At 34.5% G+C, this 15418-nt stretch overlaps 1 protein-coding gene across 1 annotated transcript in view; it reads left to right on the top strand.

Annotated features, from left to right (window-relative positions):
• The window catches only part of LOC136043967 (sodium/hydrogen exchanger 7-like), a gene marked incomplete in the record, with an annotated part of 164858 nt that overhangs the window by 56580 nt on the left and 92860 nt on the right, over positions 1-15418 (top strand). The window contains 2 exon segments of the mRNA XM_065729049.1: positions 10441-10485; positions 12361-12405. Coding sequence (XP_065585121.1) covers positions 10441-10485; positions 12361-12405 — 90 coding nt within the window.

Below are 15418 nucleotides of genomic sequence, written 5' to 3'. Positions count from 1 at the left end.
AATGTAAGCAAGCGGCAATCAACTTGTAATGACAACTGCATATGAAGGAGAAAAAAATATAAAATATATCGAAAAATTAAGGGATGTTCAAGAACTTAATCAACATCCGACCGCTGGCAAGGATGGGGTAAAATCAACATAGAAATATAATCAATTGGCAATCAACTGATACTGACAAACTTATGAATGAAAGGAACACACACAATTATGACTCTGAGTCATTGATTTTTCTCCTCGTTAAACTAATTTTGTTCATGGAGCTTGTTGCGTGCTGATGTTCTTTCGTGGAAATTCTTGCATTCTTGTTTTTCTTGAAACTCTCTATACCTTGATTTTTCTCTTTGTGAAACTTGTACAGTGATTATTCTCCTCGTGAAACATATTTTGTTCAAGGAACGTGTTGCTTGTTGACTTTTTTCGTTCGTAGAACATATTGTGTGCTGATTTTTGTTTGTGAAACACTGTTGCATGTTGATTTTTCTCATCGTGAAACTTGTACATTGTTTTTTCCTCGTTAAACTGACTTTGTTCATGGGACTTGTTGCACGTTGATTTTTTGTTCATGGAACTTGTTGTGTGCTGATTCTTGTTCGTGAAACTTGATTTTCCTTTTCAAGTTTTGATTTTCCTTTTCAAGAAAGTTGTACACTGTTTTTTTTTCCTCGTGAAACTGATTTTGTTCATGGAACTTCTTGCGTTTTGATTTCTAGTTCCCAGAACTTATTGCGTTCTGATTTTTTTTATTCGTGAAACTTCTTACATATTTATTTTTTCTCGTCGTGAAACTTATACATTGATTTTTCTCCTCGTGAAACTGATTTTGTTCATGGAACTTCTTGGCTGTTGATTTTTAGTTCCTGGAACCTATTGCTTGCTGATTTTTTTCGTGAAACTTATTGCATATTGATTTTTTCTCGTTATGAAACTCACATATTGATTATTGACTTTTCTTCACCTGAGACTGATTTTGTTCATGGAACTTGTTGCCTGCTAATTTCTGTTCATGAAACTTATTGCATTTTGATTTTTCTCTTCGTGAAACTTTTACTTTGATTTTTCGTCTCGTGAAACCGATTTTATTCATGGAACTTGTGGCCTGCTGATTCTTGTACGTGAAACTTATTGCGGGTTGATTTTTCTCTTTATGAAACTTGTAAATTGATTTTCTCACCTCGTGAAACTGATTTTTGTTCATGGAACTTTCTTACGTGTCGATTTTTCGTTCCTGGAACTAACTGTATGCTGACTTTTCTTTGATTTTGAAACTTCTTGCATCTTTATTTTTCTCATCGTGAAATTTGTACATTGATTTTTCTCCACATGAAATTGATTTTGTGATTTTTTGTTCTTACAACTTACTGCCTGCTGATTTTCGTTCGAGAAGCCTGTTGCCTGTTGATTTTTCTCATCATGAAAATTGTACATTGATTTTTCTCTTCGTGAAACTTATTTTTTTCATGGAACTTGTTGCATGTTGATTTTGCTTTCATGGCACTTGCTGTGTGCTGATTCTTTATCGTGAAACTTGTTGCTTGTTGATTTTCCTCTTCGAGAAAGTTGTACATTGGTTTTTTTTCTCGCGAAACTGATTGAATCTTGCGGTTTGATTTTTCGTTCCCGGAACTTATTGCGGGTTGATTTTTTTTATTCGTCAAACTTTTTACATATTTATTTTTTCTCATCCTGAAGCTCATACACTGATTTTTCTCCTCTTGAAACCGATTTTGTTTATGGAACTTCTTGCCTGTTGGTTTTTAGTTTCCGGAACTTATAGCTTGCTGATTTTTTTTTTTCGTGAAACTTCTTTTTTGTTGATTTTTTCTCATCGTGAACCTTATAAATATATCTTTCTCCACCTGAAACTGATTTTTTTCATGGAGCTCGTTGCCTGCTAATTTTTGTTTGTGAAACTTCTTGCAAGCTGATTTTTCTTTACGTTGATTTTTCTCCTCGTGACACTGATTTTGTCCATGGAAGCTGTTGCGTGTTTTTGTTCATGGAACTTTCTGCGTGCTTGCTCTTGTTCGTGAAACTTGTTGTAGGTTGATTTTTCTCTTCGTTATACTTGTACATTGATTTTCTCACCTCGTGAAACTGATTTTGTTCATGGAGCTTCTTATATGTTGATTTTTCGTTCCTAGAAATTATCATGTGCTGATTCTTTTTTTATTCGTGAAACTTCTTGTATATTGTGTTTTCTCTTCGTGAAATCTATTCATTTATTTTTATCCTCGTGGAACTGATTTTTTCCATATAACTTAGTTGCGTGCTGATTTTTTTTCATGGAACTTATTGTTTTCTAATTTTTGTTGGTGAAAGTTGTTGCATGTGGAGTTTTCTCTTCCTGAATCTTTTACATTGATGTTATATCCTTTTGAAACTGATTTTGCTCATGGAACCTTTTTTTGCTGATTTTTGTTCGTGAAACTTGTTGCATGTTAATTTTTCTCTTTTTGAAACTTGTACATTGATTTTTCTCCTTCTGAAATTTTTTTCCTCGGAACTTGTTGATGCCTATATTTGTTCGTAAAACTTGTTGTATGTGGATTTTTTCTTCATAAAACTGTACATTAGTTTTTCCTCCTCTTGAAACTGATTTTGTTCATGGAACCAGTTGCATGCTGATTTTTTTGTTCGTGGAACTTTTTGTATGGTGATTTTTGTTCATGAAACTTGTCGTTTGCTAATTTTTCTTGGTGAAAGTTGTTGCATGTGGATTATTCTCTTCGTGAAACTTTTACATTGATGTTTTCTCCTCGTGGAACTAATTTTGTTGAACTTGTTGCTTGCTGATTTGTTTTTGTGAAACCTGTTGCATGTTGATTTTTCTCTTCGTGAAACTTGTACATTGGTTGTTCTCCACATAAAACTGATTCTCTTCATGTAACTTGTTGCGTGCTGATTTTCGTTTGTTGACCTTGTCATGTGCTAATTCTTGTTGGTGAAACTTTTTGCATGTGGATTATTCTCTTCGTGAAACTTTTATATTGATTTTTCCCTTCTCGAAACTGATTTTGCTTATGAAATTTGTTGCTTGCCGATTTTTTTCGTGAAATTTGTTGCGTCTTGATTTTTCTCTTTGTGAAACTTGTACATTGATTTTTCTCCTCCTGAAAGACATTCAGTTCACGGAACTTGTTGCGTGCTGATTATTGTTAATGGAAGTTGGTGTGTGCTTATTGTTGTTCGTGAAACTTTTTGCATGTTGGTTTTTCCTTCATGGAACTTTTGCATTGATTTTTTCTCCTCGTGAAACTGGTTTTGTTCTTTGAACTTCCTGTATGTTGACTTTTCGTTTGTGGAAATCGTTGTATGCTGATTTTTGTTCGTGAAACGTGTTGCCTGTCGATATTATCTCTTTGTGAAACTTTTAAATTGATTTGCTCTCTTCGTGAAAATATTTTGTTCATGGAACTTGTTGCCTGCTGATTTTTGTTCACGGAACTTGCTGCGTGCTGATTTTTGCTCGTGAAACTTATTGCATACCAATTTTTCTTTTTGTGAAAGTTGTACATTTATTTTTTCACCACGTAAAACTGATTTTGCTCGTGAAACTCGTTGCATGTTGACTTTTGTTCTTGGACTTTGCTGCGTTCTGTTTATCAAAATGGGTGCATGTTGATTTTTCTCTTTGCGAAACTTGTACATTGATATTTCTCCTCGTGAAACTGATTTTTGTTCATGGAACTTGTTGTACGCTGATTTTTGTTCGTGGAAATTGTCGCGTTCTGATTTTCTCGTGAAACTTGTTGCATATTGATTTGTCTCTGCGTGAAACTTGCACATTGATTTTTGTCTTCGGGAAACTGATTTTGTTCATTGATTTTGTACTAGATTAGGTTAGGTTGGGGGGACTTTACCAAGCGTGAGGGAACCCACACCTAATCTACCCATGGTAGGTTAGGTTACGTTTGGTTAGATGATGCGGCATCCTTAAGTTAAGGCATCGTTAAGGCACTAATTTAGGCATCTTTTAGACAGAGCCTAAGTTAGGTCGGATGACATCAACAAAAAATCAATCTGCAACAAGTTTCATGAACAAAATCATTTTCACGAGGACAAAAATGAATGTACAAATTTCATGCAGAGAAAAATCAATATGTAACAAATTTCACGAAAAAATCAGAATTCAATAATCTCCATGAACAAAAATCAGTTTCACGAGGAGAAAAACAATATACAAGTTTAACGAAAAGGAAAATATCCATACAACAAGTTTCACAAACATCAGCACTTAACAATTATCGTGAACAAAATCAGTTTCATGAGGTGAAAAAATAAACGTACAACTTTCACAAAAAGGAAAAATCAAGATCTACGAAGAGAAAAATCAACACGCAAAAAGTTTTGCGAACAAAAATCAGTTCAAAATAAGTTCCACGAACAAACCATCAGCCCGCACCAAGTTCTATGAGCAAAATCAGTTTGACGAGGAGAAACAATCAATGTATAAGTTTCACGAAGAAGGAAGTCAACTTGCAACAAGTTTCACGAACAAAAAATTAACACACAAGAAGTTCCCTAAACAAAAATCAGCACGCAACAAGTTCCATTAACAAAATCAGTTTCACGTGGAGAAAAATAGATATACAAGTTTGAAGACGAGAAAAAAGTTGTTAATTAGTGTTAAGGATTTGAGGACAAGGGTCGAACAGTTTACCGGCCATCTTCCCCCAATGACACCCTTCATGTACAGATTATAACACCTAAGGGCTTCTCAACATTTTCCGACAAAAACAAACTTATCAAACAGTTTGTGGTAACGAACTGTAGTAAGGAGCGACCCGGCTCAATTGTAACCAAAAATCGAAAAAATCGTATTTTGATACCAATAGCTACATCAAAAGAATCGCATTTTAATCCTGATTTTAAATATATAAGTTTCATCAAGTTTAGTCATACCCATCAAAAGTTACGAGCCTGAGAAAATTTGCCTTATTTTAGAAATAGGGGGAAACACCCCTAAAAGTTATAGAATCACAACTAAAATCTCACTATCAGAATCAGCGTATCAGAGAACCCTATTGTGTAAGTTTCTATCTACAAAAATGTGGAATTTGTATTCTTTGCCATAAGGCAGACACGGATGCGTTTTTATTTGTTTGTTTGTTTAGTTTTTTCCCCAGGGGTGATCGTATCGACCCAGTGGTCCTAGAATGTTGTGAGAGGGCTCATTCTAACGGAATTGAAAAGTTCTAGTGCCCTTTTTAAGTGACAAATAAATTGGAGGGCACCTCGGCCCCCTCCCACGCTAATTATTTTCCCAAAGTCAACGGATTAAAATTCTGAGATAGCCATTTTATTGAGCGTAGTCGAAAAGCCTTATAACTATGTCTTTGGGGACGACTTACTCCCCCACAGTCCCCATGGGAGGGGCTACAAGTTACAAACTGTGACTAGTACTAACATACAGTTATGGTTATTGGGAAATGTACAGACGTTTCCAGGGGGATTTTATGGTTGGGGAGGGGGATATGTTGGGGAAACTTTCCATTGTGGACTTTGTCAGGGGGGAAGAACATTTCCATGAAGGGAGCGCAGGATTTTCTAACATTATTAAAAACAAACAATGAAAAAATTAATATGAAAAAGTTTTTTCAACTGGAAGTAAGGAGCAGCATTAAAACTTAAACGAACAGAAATTATTACGTATATGAGGGGCTCATCTCCTCCTAATACCTCGCTCTTTACGCTAAAGTAATTTCAACTATTTATTCTACGGCATTTGTGATTCAGGGGTCATTCTTAATGAATTGGGACAAAATTTAAGCTTTAATGTAAAGAGCGAGGTACTGACGAGGGGGTGAACCCCCTCATATATGTAATAAAAACATGAGAATACAAAAGTTCGTTACGTAAGCTAATTGATAAGTTACGTATATCTTTTACTAATAAAAACATTCGTAAGAAATTGAAAGTTCTAGTTGCCTTTTTAAGTAACCAAAAAATCGGAGGGCAACTAGGCTTCCTCTCCCGCTTTTTTTTTAGTTTCGTTTTAGTTATTCCTCTGCGGAGAGCCAAAATCAAAATATGTATTGATTCAAAAACGTTCAGTAATTAAAAAAACAAACTAGTTTTTTTAGCTGAAAGTAAGGAGCGACATTAAAACTTAAAACGAACAGAAATTACTTCGTATATGAAAGGGGCTGCCTCTTCATCAACACCCCGCTCTTTACACTAAAGTTTTTTACTGTTTTAAAAAGAAGAGTTTAGAGAAAGAGTCAAACTTTAGCGTAAAGACCGGGGCGTTGATGAGGAAGCAGCCTCTTTCATATACGAAGTAATTTCTGTTCGTTTTAAGTTTTAATGTTGCTTCTTACTTTCAGCTAAAAAAACTTTTTTTTTATTTATTTAATAAACTGAAAAAATGACCATTGTATCTGTTCGAACAGCGGAAATTTGCCTTTTCATTGCTAGATAGCGATGTTCCATGACTACTCCCAGCCCATGACACTCAATAGCTGACACATGACACAATCTAGCAAGTATTATCACATATATGACATTTTTCAAGCATTTTCCTGCAAAAATATTCGTTTACACAAGAAACGATATCATAAGAGGTCGGTGTGTCATGGTGTACCAATCCCCGACAACAAGCTTCTGCACATATTCTCACACCTAATGGTTTTTTTCAAACGTTTCTGAAAGTTCTTACATAATGATTTTTCTCATTGTGAAACCTATGCACTCATTATTCTCCACGTGCAACTGACATTATTCATAGAACTTGAGCGTGCTGATTTTTGTTCGTGAAACTTTTTGCATGTTAATTTTTCTCTTCTTGAAACTTGTACACTGATTTTTCTCCTTGTAAAACTGATTTTGTTCATGGAATTTGTTATGTGTTGGGTTTTTGATCATGGATCTTGCTGCGTGCTGATTCTTGTTCGTGAAACTTGTTGCATGGTGATTTTTCTTTTCGTGAAACTGTATATTGATATTCGTCCCTTTTGAAACTGATTTTGTTCATGGAAATTCTTGCGTGTTGATTTTTCGTTCCCGGAATTTATTGTGTGCACTTTTCTTGTTCGAGAAACTTTTAGCATATTCACTTTTTCTCAATTTCAAACTTATAGATCGATTTTTATCCACGTGAAACTGATTTTTTCACGAAACCTGTTGCGGGCTGATTTTTGTTCAGGGAACTTATCGTGTCCTGATTTTTGTTCGTGAAACTTGATGCTTTTGGACTTTCCTTTTCGTGAAACTTGTACATTGATTGTATCTCTTCGTGAAACTGATTTTGCTCATGGAGCTGTTGCGGGCTGATGTTTTGTTCTTGGAACTTGTTTGTGCTGATTTTTGTTAGCAAAACTTTTTGGGTGTTGATTTTTCTCTTCGTAAAATTTGTACATTGATTATTTACCTCGCGAAACTAATTTTGTTCATGGAACCTTTTACCTGCTGATTCTTGTTCGTGTAGCTTGTTGCATGTTGATTTTTCTCTTCGTGAAACTTTTACATTGATTTTCTATACTCGTGAAACTGATTTCGTTCATAGAACGTCTAGCATGATGATTTTTTGTTCGTGGAACTTAATGCGTGCTGATTTTGATTCGTGAAACTTGTTGTATATTGATTTTTCCATTTTGTGAAAGTTATATGTTTATTTTTTCACCGCGTGAAACTGATTCTGGTCACGAAAATTGTTAAGTGCTGATTCTTGCTCGTGAACCTAGCTGCGTGATGATTTTTTTCGTGAAACTTGTTTTATGTATATTTTCCTCTTTGTGAAACTTTTATATTGTTTTTCTCCTCGTGAAACTGGTTTTTGTTCATGGAACTTGCTGCATGCTGATTTTTTTGTGGAACTTGTTGCGTTCTTATTTTTCGTGAAACTTGTTATATATTGATTTTTCCTTCCGTGAAACTTGTACATTCATTTTTGTCCTCGTGAAAATGATTTTGTTCATGGAACTTGTTGCGTGTTGATTTCTTGTTGATGCCATTTAACCTAACTTAACCTATGCCTAACAGACGCCTTTATTAGTGCATTAAAAGATGCCTTAAATTAAGGATGCCACGTCATCTAACAAAACATAACCTAACCTACCATGCGTAGGTTAGGTGTGGGTTCCGTCACGCTTAATACATTCCACAAACCTAACCTAATCTAGTACAAATTCCATGAACAAAATCAGTTTTGTGAAGACAAAAATCAATGTACAAATTTCGCGAAGAGACAAATCAATATATAACAAGTTTGACGAAAAAATCAGAACGCGATAAGTTCCACGAACAAAAATCAGTGTAGAACAAGTTCCATGAACAAAAATCAGTCTCGCGAGGAGAAAAATCAATGTTCAGGTCTCTTGAAGAGAAAAATCAACATGCAAAAATTTTTACCAACAAAATCAGCACGCAGCAAAGTCCAAGAACAAAAATCAGCACGTAACAAGTTTCATGAGCAAAATCAGTTTTACGAGGTGAATCAGCACGCAACAAATTCCTTGAACAAAAAAAATTCAGCAGGCAACAAGTTCCATGAATGAAATCAGTTTTTACCAAGAGTGAAAATCAATTTACAAGTTTCAAAAAGAGAAAAAAATCAACATGCAACACGTTTCACGAACAAAAATCAGCATACAACGAGTTCGATTAATGAAAAAGCAATATGCAGGAGGTTCCATGAACAAAATCAGTTTCACTAGGAGACAAAATCAATGCACAAGTTTCATGAAGGAAAAGTTAACATGCAACAAGTTTCACGAACAAAAATAAGCACACAACAACTTCCGTGGACAATAATCAGCACGCAACAAGTTCTATGAGCTGAATCACTTTCAGGAGGAAAAAAAATTAATGTACAAGTTTCACGAAGAGTAAAATGTACACGCAACAAATTTCACGAACAAAAATCGGCTCGCAACAAATTTTTTGAGCAAAATTAGTTTCGAGAGGAGAAAAAATCTATGTACAAGTTTCATGAAGAGAATAATCCACATGCAACAAGTTTCACCAACAAAAGTTAGCACACGACTGGTTCTATTAACAAAATTCAGCACGCTACAAGTTAAATGAACAATATCAGTTTTAGGTGGAGAAAATCAATGCACAAGTTTCACGAAGAGAAAAATCAACATACAACCAGTTTCACAAAAACAAATCAGCAAGCAACAAGTTTCTTGAGCAAAATCAATTTCAAGGGGAGAAAACAAAATTTATGTATGAGTTTATGAAGGAAAATAATCAACATGCAACAAGTTTAACAAACAAAATAGGAATAAACAAGTTCCGTTAACAACAATGAGCAGGCAACAAATTCCGTGAAATAAGTCAGTTTCAGGAGGAGAAAAATCAATGTACAAGAGGAAAATCACATGCAACATGTTCGCGAACAAAAATCAGCAAGCAACACGTTCCATGAGCAAAATCAGTTTCACGAGGAGAAAACATCAAAGTAAAATTTTTACGAAGAGAATACTCCACATGCAACAACTTTCACCAACAAAAATTAGGAAACGACAAGTTTCATGAACAAAAATTAGCACGCAACTAAGTTCCATGAGCAAAATCAGTTAACATATTGAAGGAAAATATCTTTAAAAACATTCCCTGCTTGACTAGTGGACTCTAACAAACCCTATTACGTAACAAACCAAACCCTATTATGTAACATTCGAAGAAATCATAAACATTCTCTATTTATTTAACAGTCAAAGAAATCCTTAATTAACGAAGCCATGTGGTTTTTTTTAAAGAATCAGAGAAACTATCGCATAACAATCTTGGAAATTTTGAAGTAAACAAGCCCCTGGAGATTTTTTAAAGGAAATCCGGGGGGATAAAGAAGGCCTGACGCTCGTAGGTTAAAAAAAAAATTAGGTATTTAAACACGACGTAACATTTTAACGTAAGAAACTATGATGTAACAATTCTAGAAATTACGACTTGGTGGGTCTCCTCGTAGGTTTTTTAATCATAGCAGACATAGAAAAAAAAAACATTCCCTGTGATGTAACATGCACGTGTGTCTCTTAGTTCCCTGTGACTTACCAAACACCTGCAGGTTGTGGTCGGAAAGACTGGGTAGGGCTGCGTTTAAAGCTAGGCCTGTCGTGGAATCCAGGGATAGGACTGACATGGGACCATAAAAGAGGATACTACTACCATCACCTTATAGGATAGGTTTGAACTCAATTGGATCAACTTTAATAGTTCAAAATTATAATTAGAGTTATTCTGAAGCCATGGCCCTAATATTCTCGGAATCTCTGTATAGTAATCCTGCTGTTTATACGATTCATGAGTTTTTTTTATCTCGCTCTTTTTTTAAAACTAAATGCAGTTACCTGAGTATTGTAATTTTAAGGTGGTTATTTTAGACTTTTGAGAAAATTCTCTCCCCCCCCCTCAATCTCTCTCATATCCTTTTTTATCCTGTCGGCTTATTCCCTGTCCATCATTCTCGCCTAATCGTCCTAATTTTTTTTCCAGGTTGGAGTTGATGACGAAATTGAACCTTTACAAGGCCGCAGACAGGTCAGTTTTTTTTTCAATATTCTTTATCTTTTCTGGGTTCATAAAGCTAGTAGGATTAGTGTTAAACTGAGTTTCTCTCAACGCTCATTATTCTTTTCTTTTTTTCCATTCTTTTATTTGTTTTATTATTTTAACTATTGTGTGGAGATTTGACAAAGAGCTTTACCTTCGTAGAAATAGTTGGCCTGAAGATTAATTACGCTAAAGTTGGCGAAAACCTCTTAAAAATTTTTAGACTAAGTAAAGTGTTAATTTAGAATTTTACTATATGCGTAAATAAATGTTGATAAATAATTGATTTGATAAATAATTGAATAAATATTGATTAAGCTATAAAATACTCGGATTTTTTCTTAAAAGTACCAGAGTTTATCAGTTTCCAATTTTTAATTTGGTTATTACCATTTGAGTTGGTGTGGGTTTTGTAAAAGGGGACCAAAATTAAGGCATTCGACAGTAGTTTGCCATATTTACATAGATACGGAGTTTTGCCTTAGAAAACAAGCATTAAAAAAAAATTTTGAAACACCTGAGATGACCTGTACCATCTACACTCGTAATCATATATTCATGATTTAGACTGAAAATAAATAGAATCGTTAAATATAGTCAATATGTATTATATATTATGTATTTATACCTCAGGGCCTACAAGGCGTCCTGATGTGTCTTGGGATCAGACCAAAATTATCGCAAGAAATCAAAATGTTATTATAAGCTTTGGGCTAGCATTTTTACATTTAATTATTCTAATATACAATCGAAAAGATCGGGGGATATGTTTCTTGCAACAATGCGGCTTGTAAAATTTGACTAGTTACATTGTGAATGTAACCTAGATTACGAAAAGTAATCAATGAATAACAAACGAAATTATAAGTTTGAATAGTAAGTTTAAAATTGCCGATAAATTCGATACTATATATGACCAACATTTCGGAATCTTGAACTTTTTGAGGAGTACAAACTGTTGAAAATGTTAGCCATGACACCAGTCTTAAGTGACAATGACTTGAATGTGACTAGGCTAATTTTTAATATTTCTCCTTCTTTCTTTCTATGAGAGGATAAATATATTCTTTTAACATCGATTTTCTAGTTTGTTTTTTGTTTGTGTTTTGTTTTGTTGTTTTTTTTTTTATATTGCACCTTGTTGTTATTTTTTCTAGCGTTGAAAACCTATGGGAAGCATCTAATTGGTGGCTCCGAAATTTACGAATTTTTAAATTTGTTTGGTTTATTATCTATAATTAAAGTTTTTTTCCTCATTTTTTAAATATTAGATCATAGAAGGAGAATTTTTTTTCAATATCGAGGGAAGGGGCAGATTTTTTCAGTTTGCCAATGAAAATCCCAAAAACAAATATTTTCAATGAAAATACTCCCCAAAAAAGGTATTTTTTCAAAAGATCGAAATACGATAATATTAATGAAATCATAGAGTAATCATTGACTTTATAACTATTCAAGGACAACTTTCTATAACATCTACGTCTCACACTTTCATTTTTGGTCCAAAAAAATTTCAAGTTTTCTGTATATCAGGAAAAATCGATTTTTTTTTTGACTATCTAGTGGATTGCATGCGTGTGTACAGAGGGAGGGAAGGGCTAACTATCCTGTAGGATTGGTCCTAAGGAAACCTTCTCTGAAGAAAGTTAAAATTGGTGGTTCCATTAATGCACTATTTTTTAGTTTTGACCTCCGTACCACGAGAAAAAAATCTGTGAAAAGAGCTCCCTCACCCAATAATGATCAAACCTATGTGTACCTATGATTATAACAATAATTTAAGCTAATAGAAGTGCAACAACTTTGAAGGATTAGTAACCATAGTGTGCAATAATATATCTTATAATAATGAATCAATTTCAGGCTAATTATTCATCTACGCGCCCCAATCAACCCCTGCCAGAATCGGTATGTCGTTCCTAAGTTCAAAGCTCTGGTTTTTTTTCTATTTTTGTTTGCTGTGTAATTTATTTTCATATATGCCTGCTGCTTTCTGCTTTGTTTAGCCAGTTTCATTTAAACATACATTTAATGAAATAGTCATTCAGATCAACTGTTTACATAATATTTTCTGTACTTGTCGGAGCATCATGGAGCATTGTCGTAATGCTGCCTTCAGACCTCTTTTGTCTGGAGTCTTTTAGTCTATGAACCGGCATTTTGATTCAGCTTAAAGAATGATTATGCAGATGAGCTGAACGTCCTAGATAAAAACTTAACGAATTTTGGGAGTTTTGTGGCTTCAGGGTGTGAGAATAGATTAGAAAATCCAAAAAAAAAAGGTGTCAAAACTAGAGATAAACAAAAATTAAGAGGTGATCTAAGATAACGTGATAATCGACCAAGTAAATAGCTAACTTCTCTGATTAGAACTATTAGTAAAGATGATGGATGCAGTGAAGATGCAAAAATTTAAATAGTGCTTTGTAATAGAATAATACAAAAATTGGGCTTTTTGCCATCCATCTATGATCAGTGAAATTCAGGACGTTCATGAGTGGAGGGAGGGAGGGCGTGTCATGAACATGAGTTGTTGTTACTGTTAGTAGCAGTATCTGTAGCAATTGTAGTAGTTGAAGCGAATTTTGGCTCAATTTCAGCTTGTGGTAGTATTTTTGAAATACACATTATCTAGTAGTTAACTAAGTAATTTTTTTGTGTGTTAGCGTTGAATGGCATTTGCTCAATATTCCTTCCTTGGCCTAACCCTATCCCCCCTCTCCTAGAAACTGATAAAATGAATATTTGAAGATATGTAAGAAAGGCAAAATTTTTAGCAAATTAATACCAGCAAGATAAATAAAGAAATTAAGCCCAAATATCAACAAAAGTCGGCGAAAAAAAAATCGGAAACATACAAGTAAATAACGAAAAATGAAAATCTCTATAGACGTACCAAAGAAACTCGCATTATTTCTCACGAGTATTTCTTGAAAGAGTTTTCCAATGATATGCCAGATTCTTCAAACAGGATATAGAATTTATCAGTGGAATAAAGAAGTTTATCAAAACTGATTCATAAAATTGGATTTGTCTAATTGAAAACTTCGGAACAGCAAAATTTATAAATGCATCTCACGACCTGGCAAATCCAAACCCATTATGTTATTTCTCAAGTGAAAATACCCAGTTTACAATCTAGGGTACGGATTTAATGCCCCGATTGTCAGTGGAACAGCATTTTCATCATGGACATTGTCAGCGGAATAAGATATCTCAATCCAGATTATGAATTCACAATCTGATTTGCCGGTGCGAAAAACTTCAACACAATCAAGCTGAATCGATAGACCTCCTGTAAAGCGCTTCGTTTAATCATGGGTCTCTTCGGGTAAGTGGTCGCGTAGGATGCCGAGTGACGGGGATGCCTTGAGCAAAGGACGCCCTCTGTGGCAAAGGGTTTCAGAGGTGCACTCTGTGTTGGAGGGAGAGACCACCGCCGGGCGCTATGTGATTTAATCAAGACAAAAATTATAAGCTAATTGCAGAGCCTCCAAAACCGATTTATATCGCCCAAAAATTGGCGTAATTTTTTAGCCATGAAATTGCCTCAGCTTGAATATTACATCTTGGTGCAATGCACGTCAGTTGCTAGAGATTTTATGGCACTAATATCAAATTTCTTAAGGAGAGTCGTGTTTACGTAGGGCAAGTGTTATGATAAATTGAATGAAGCACTTCAATAATGCCGAGGACTAAATTTACATTAAGTCCCTCTTATCATCTATTGGTTCTGGTTTGAATCTCGTTTTGATACGCACAAGCTCACACAAAATTAATAGATATTATATCACAGACACACAATTGATTGGTGACCATATTACAGTCGAGCGGACGGGGGAAGACTAAAGTAGACACATTTTCTCGTAAAGCAGATTTTTGTTTAGATTTAACTGTAAGAAAATTGGTTAATCCTACAAGACTTGTATTAAAAGTGTTTAATCCAAGAGAAAAGAATTCCCTACTGTATGGTTTGATTAAGACTTTGAATATGAAATAATTAAGTGAGGGCAAAGAGGTCACACTGCAATTGTTTAGCTACGATTTCTCTGAAAGTGGGAGGGAATACGCTGCGGCAGTGTGACGTCACAAAATCTGCCTGGACCCAAACAAATCTAACCTATAATGCCATTTAATACTTATCAGCTTAAATGAGTTTTGATTGTTAATTTAACAGTCTCTATAAACGCGTTTAGACATCGATACATACACACTTTGTGCAGATTATTTCTTTTCTGAACGAAACATACACAGTTTACAATGTATCAAAAAATATGCCGATGTTAAAAATAATGAGCTTAGAAGCGACTTAAACAGTTTTTGCGTTTCTAGAAAAGCATTTTAGTTTTAAGAATGTGATGGAGTGTGTAAGGTAAATGGAAGGCAAATTCATTTTCATTTATTTATGGTTATATTTCCTAGTGCCTATAGTTTTTTGAAGAGTGCAAATATTCTATCAGTTATTCTTATTATTACAAAATGACAACAATTTATTGAATTTTTTTATTCATGTCGCTATATGTTTACCATTCAAATAATCAAACCATATTTCTTTCATCATGTCTATTGACCGGAAATACGTCGCTATGTACTTTGTCGTCTGCATAACGACACATGTCCCCCACCCATATGAAAAATTGTCAGTTTTGGCGAGAATTATTGCTACGCTTACGTTTGAAGGAACATTTTTTAGGTTTTTATTCCTATTGCCAATTCTTCTGGTGAAGGCCTCACATAAGTATTGCCAAAGAGTTGCAGCCACGAGACATTTCCTTAAATAACATGAGAGGCCAGGGATATGATGAAGCTTCTGCAATGAAAGGAAAGCATGTTATAGTTCAGAAGAGGATGTGTTATTTAAATCCCCGTGCTTTTTACGTACCGTGTGGAAACCACTCACTTAACCTAGTAATTAACGATG

The sequence above is a fragment of the Artemia franciscana genome, chromosome 2 (genome assembly GCF_032884065.1).
Source record: "Artemia franciscana chromosome 2, ASM3288406v1, whole genome shotgun sequence".
Taxonomy (NCBI): domain Eukaryota; kingdom Metazoa; phylum Arthropoda; class Branchiopoda; order Anostraca; family Artemiidae; genus Artemia; species Artemia franciscana.
Note: the sequence above shows the minus strand (reverse complement) of the source record. Positions and strands in the feature narration are given on the sequence as shown.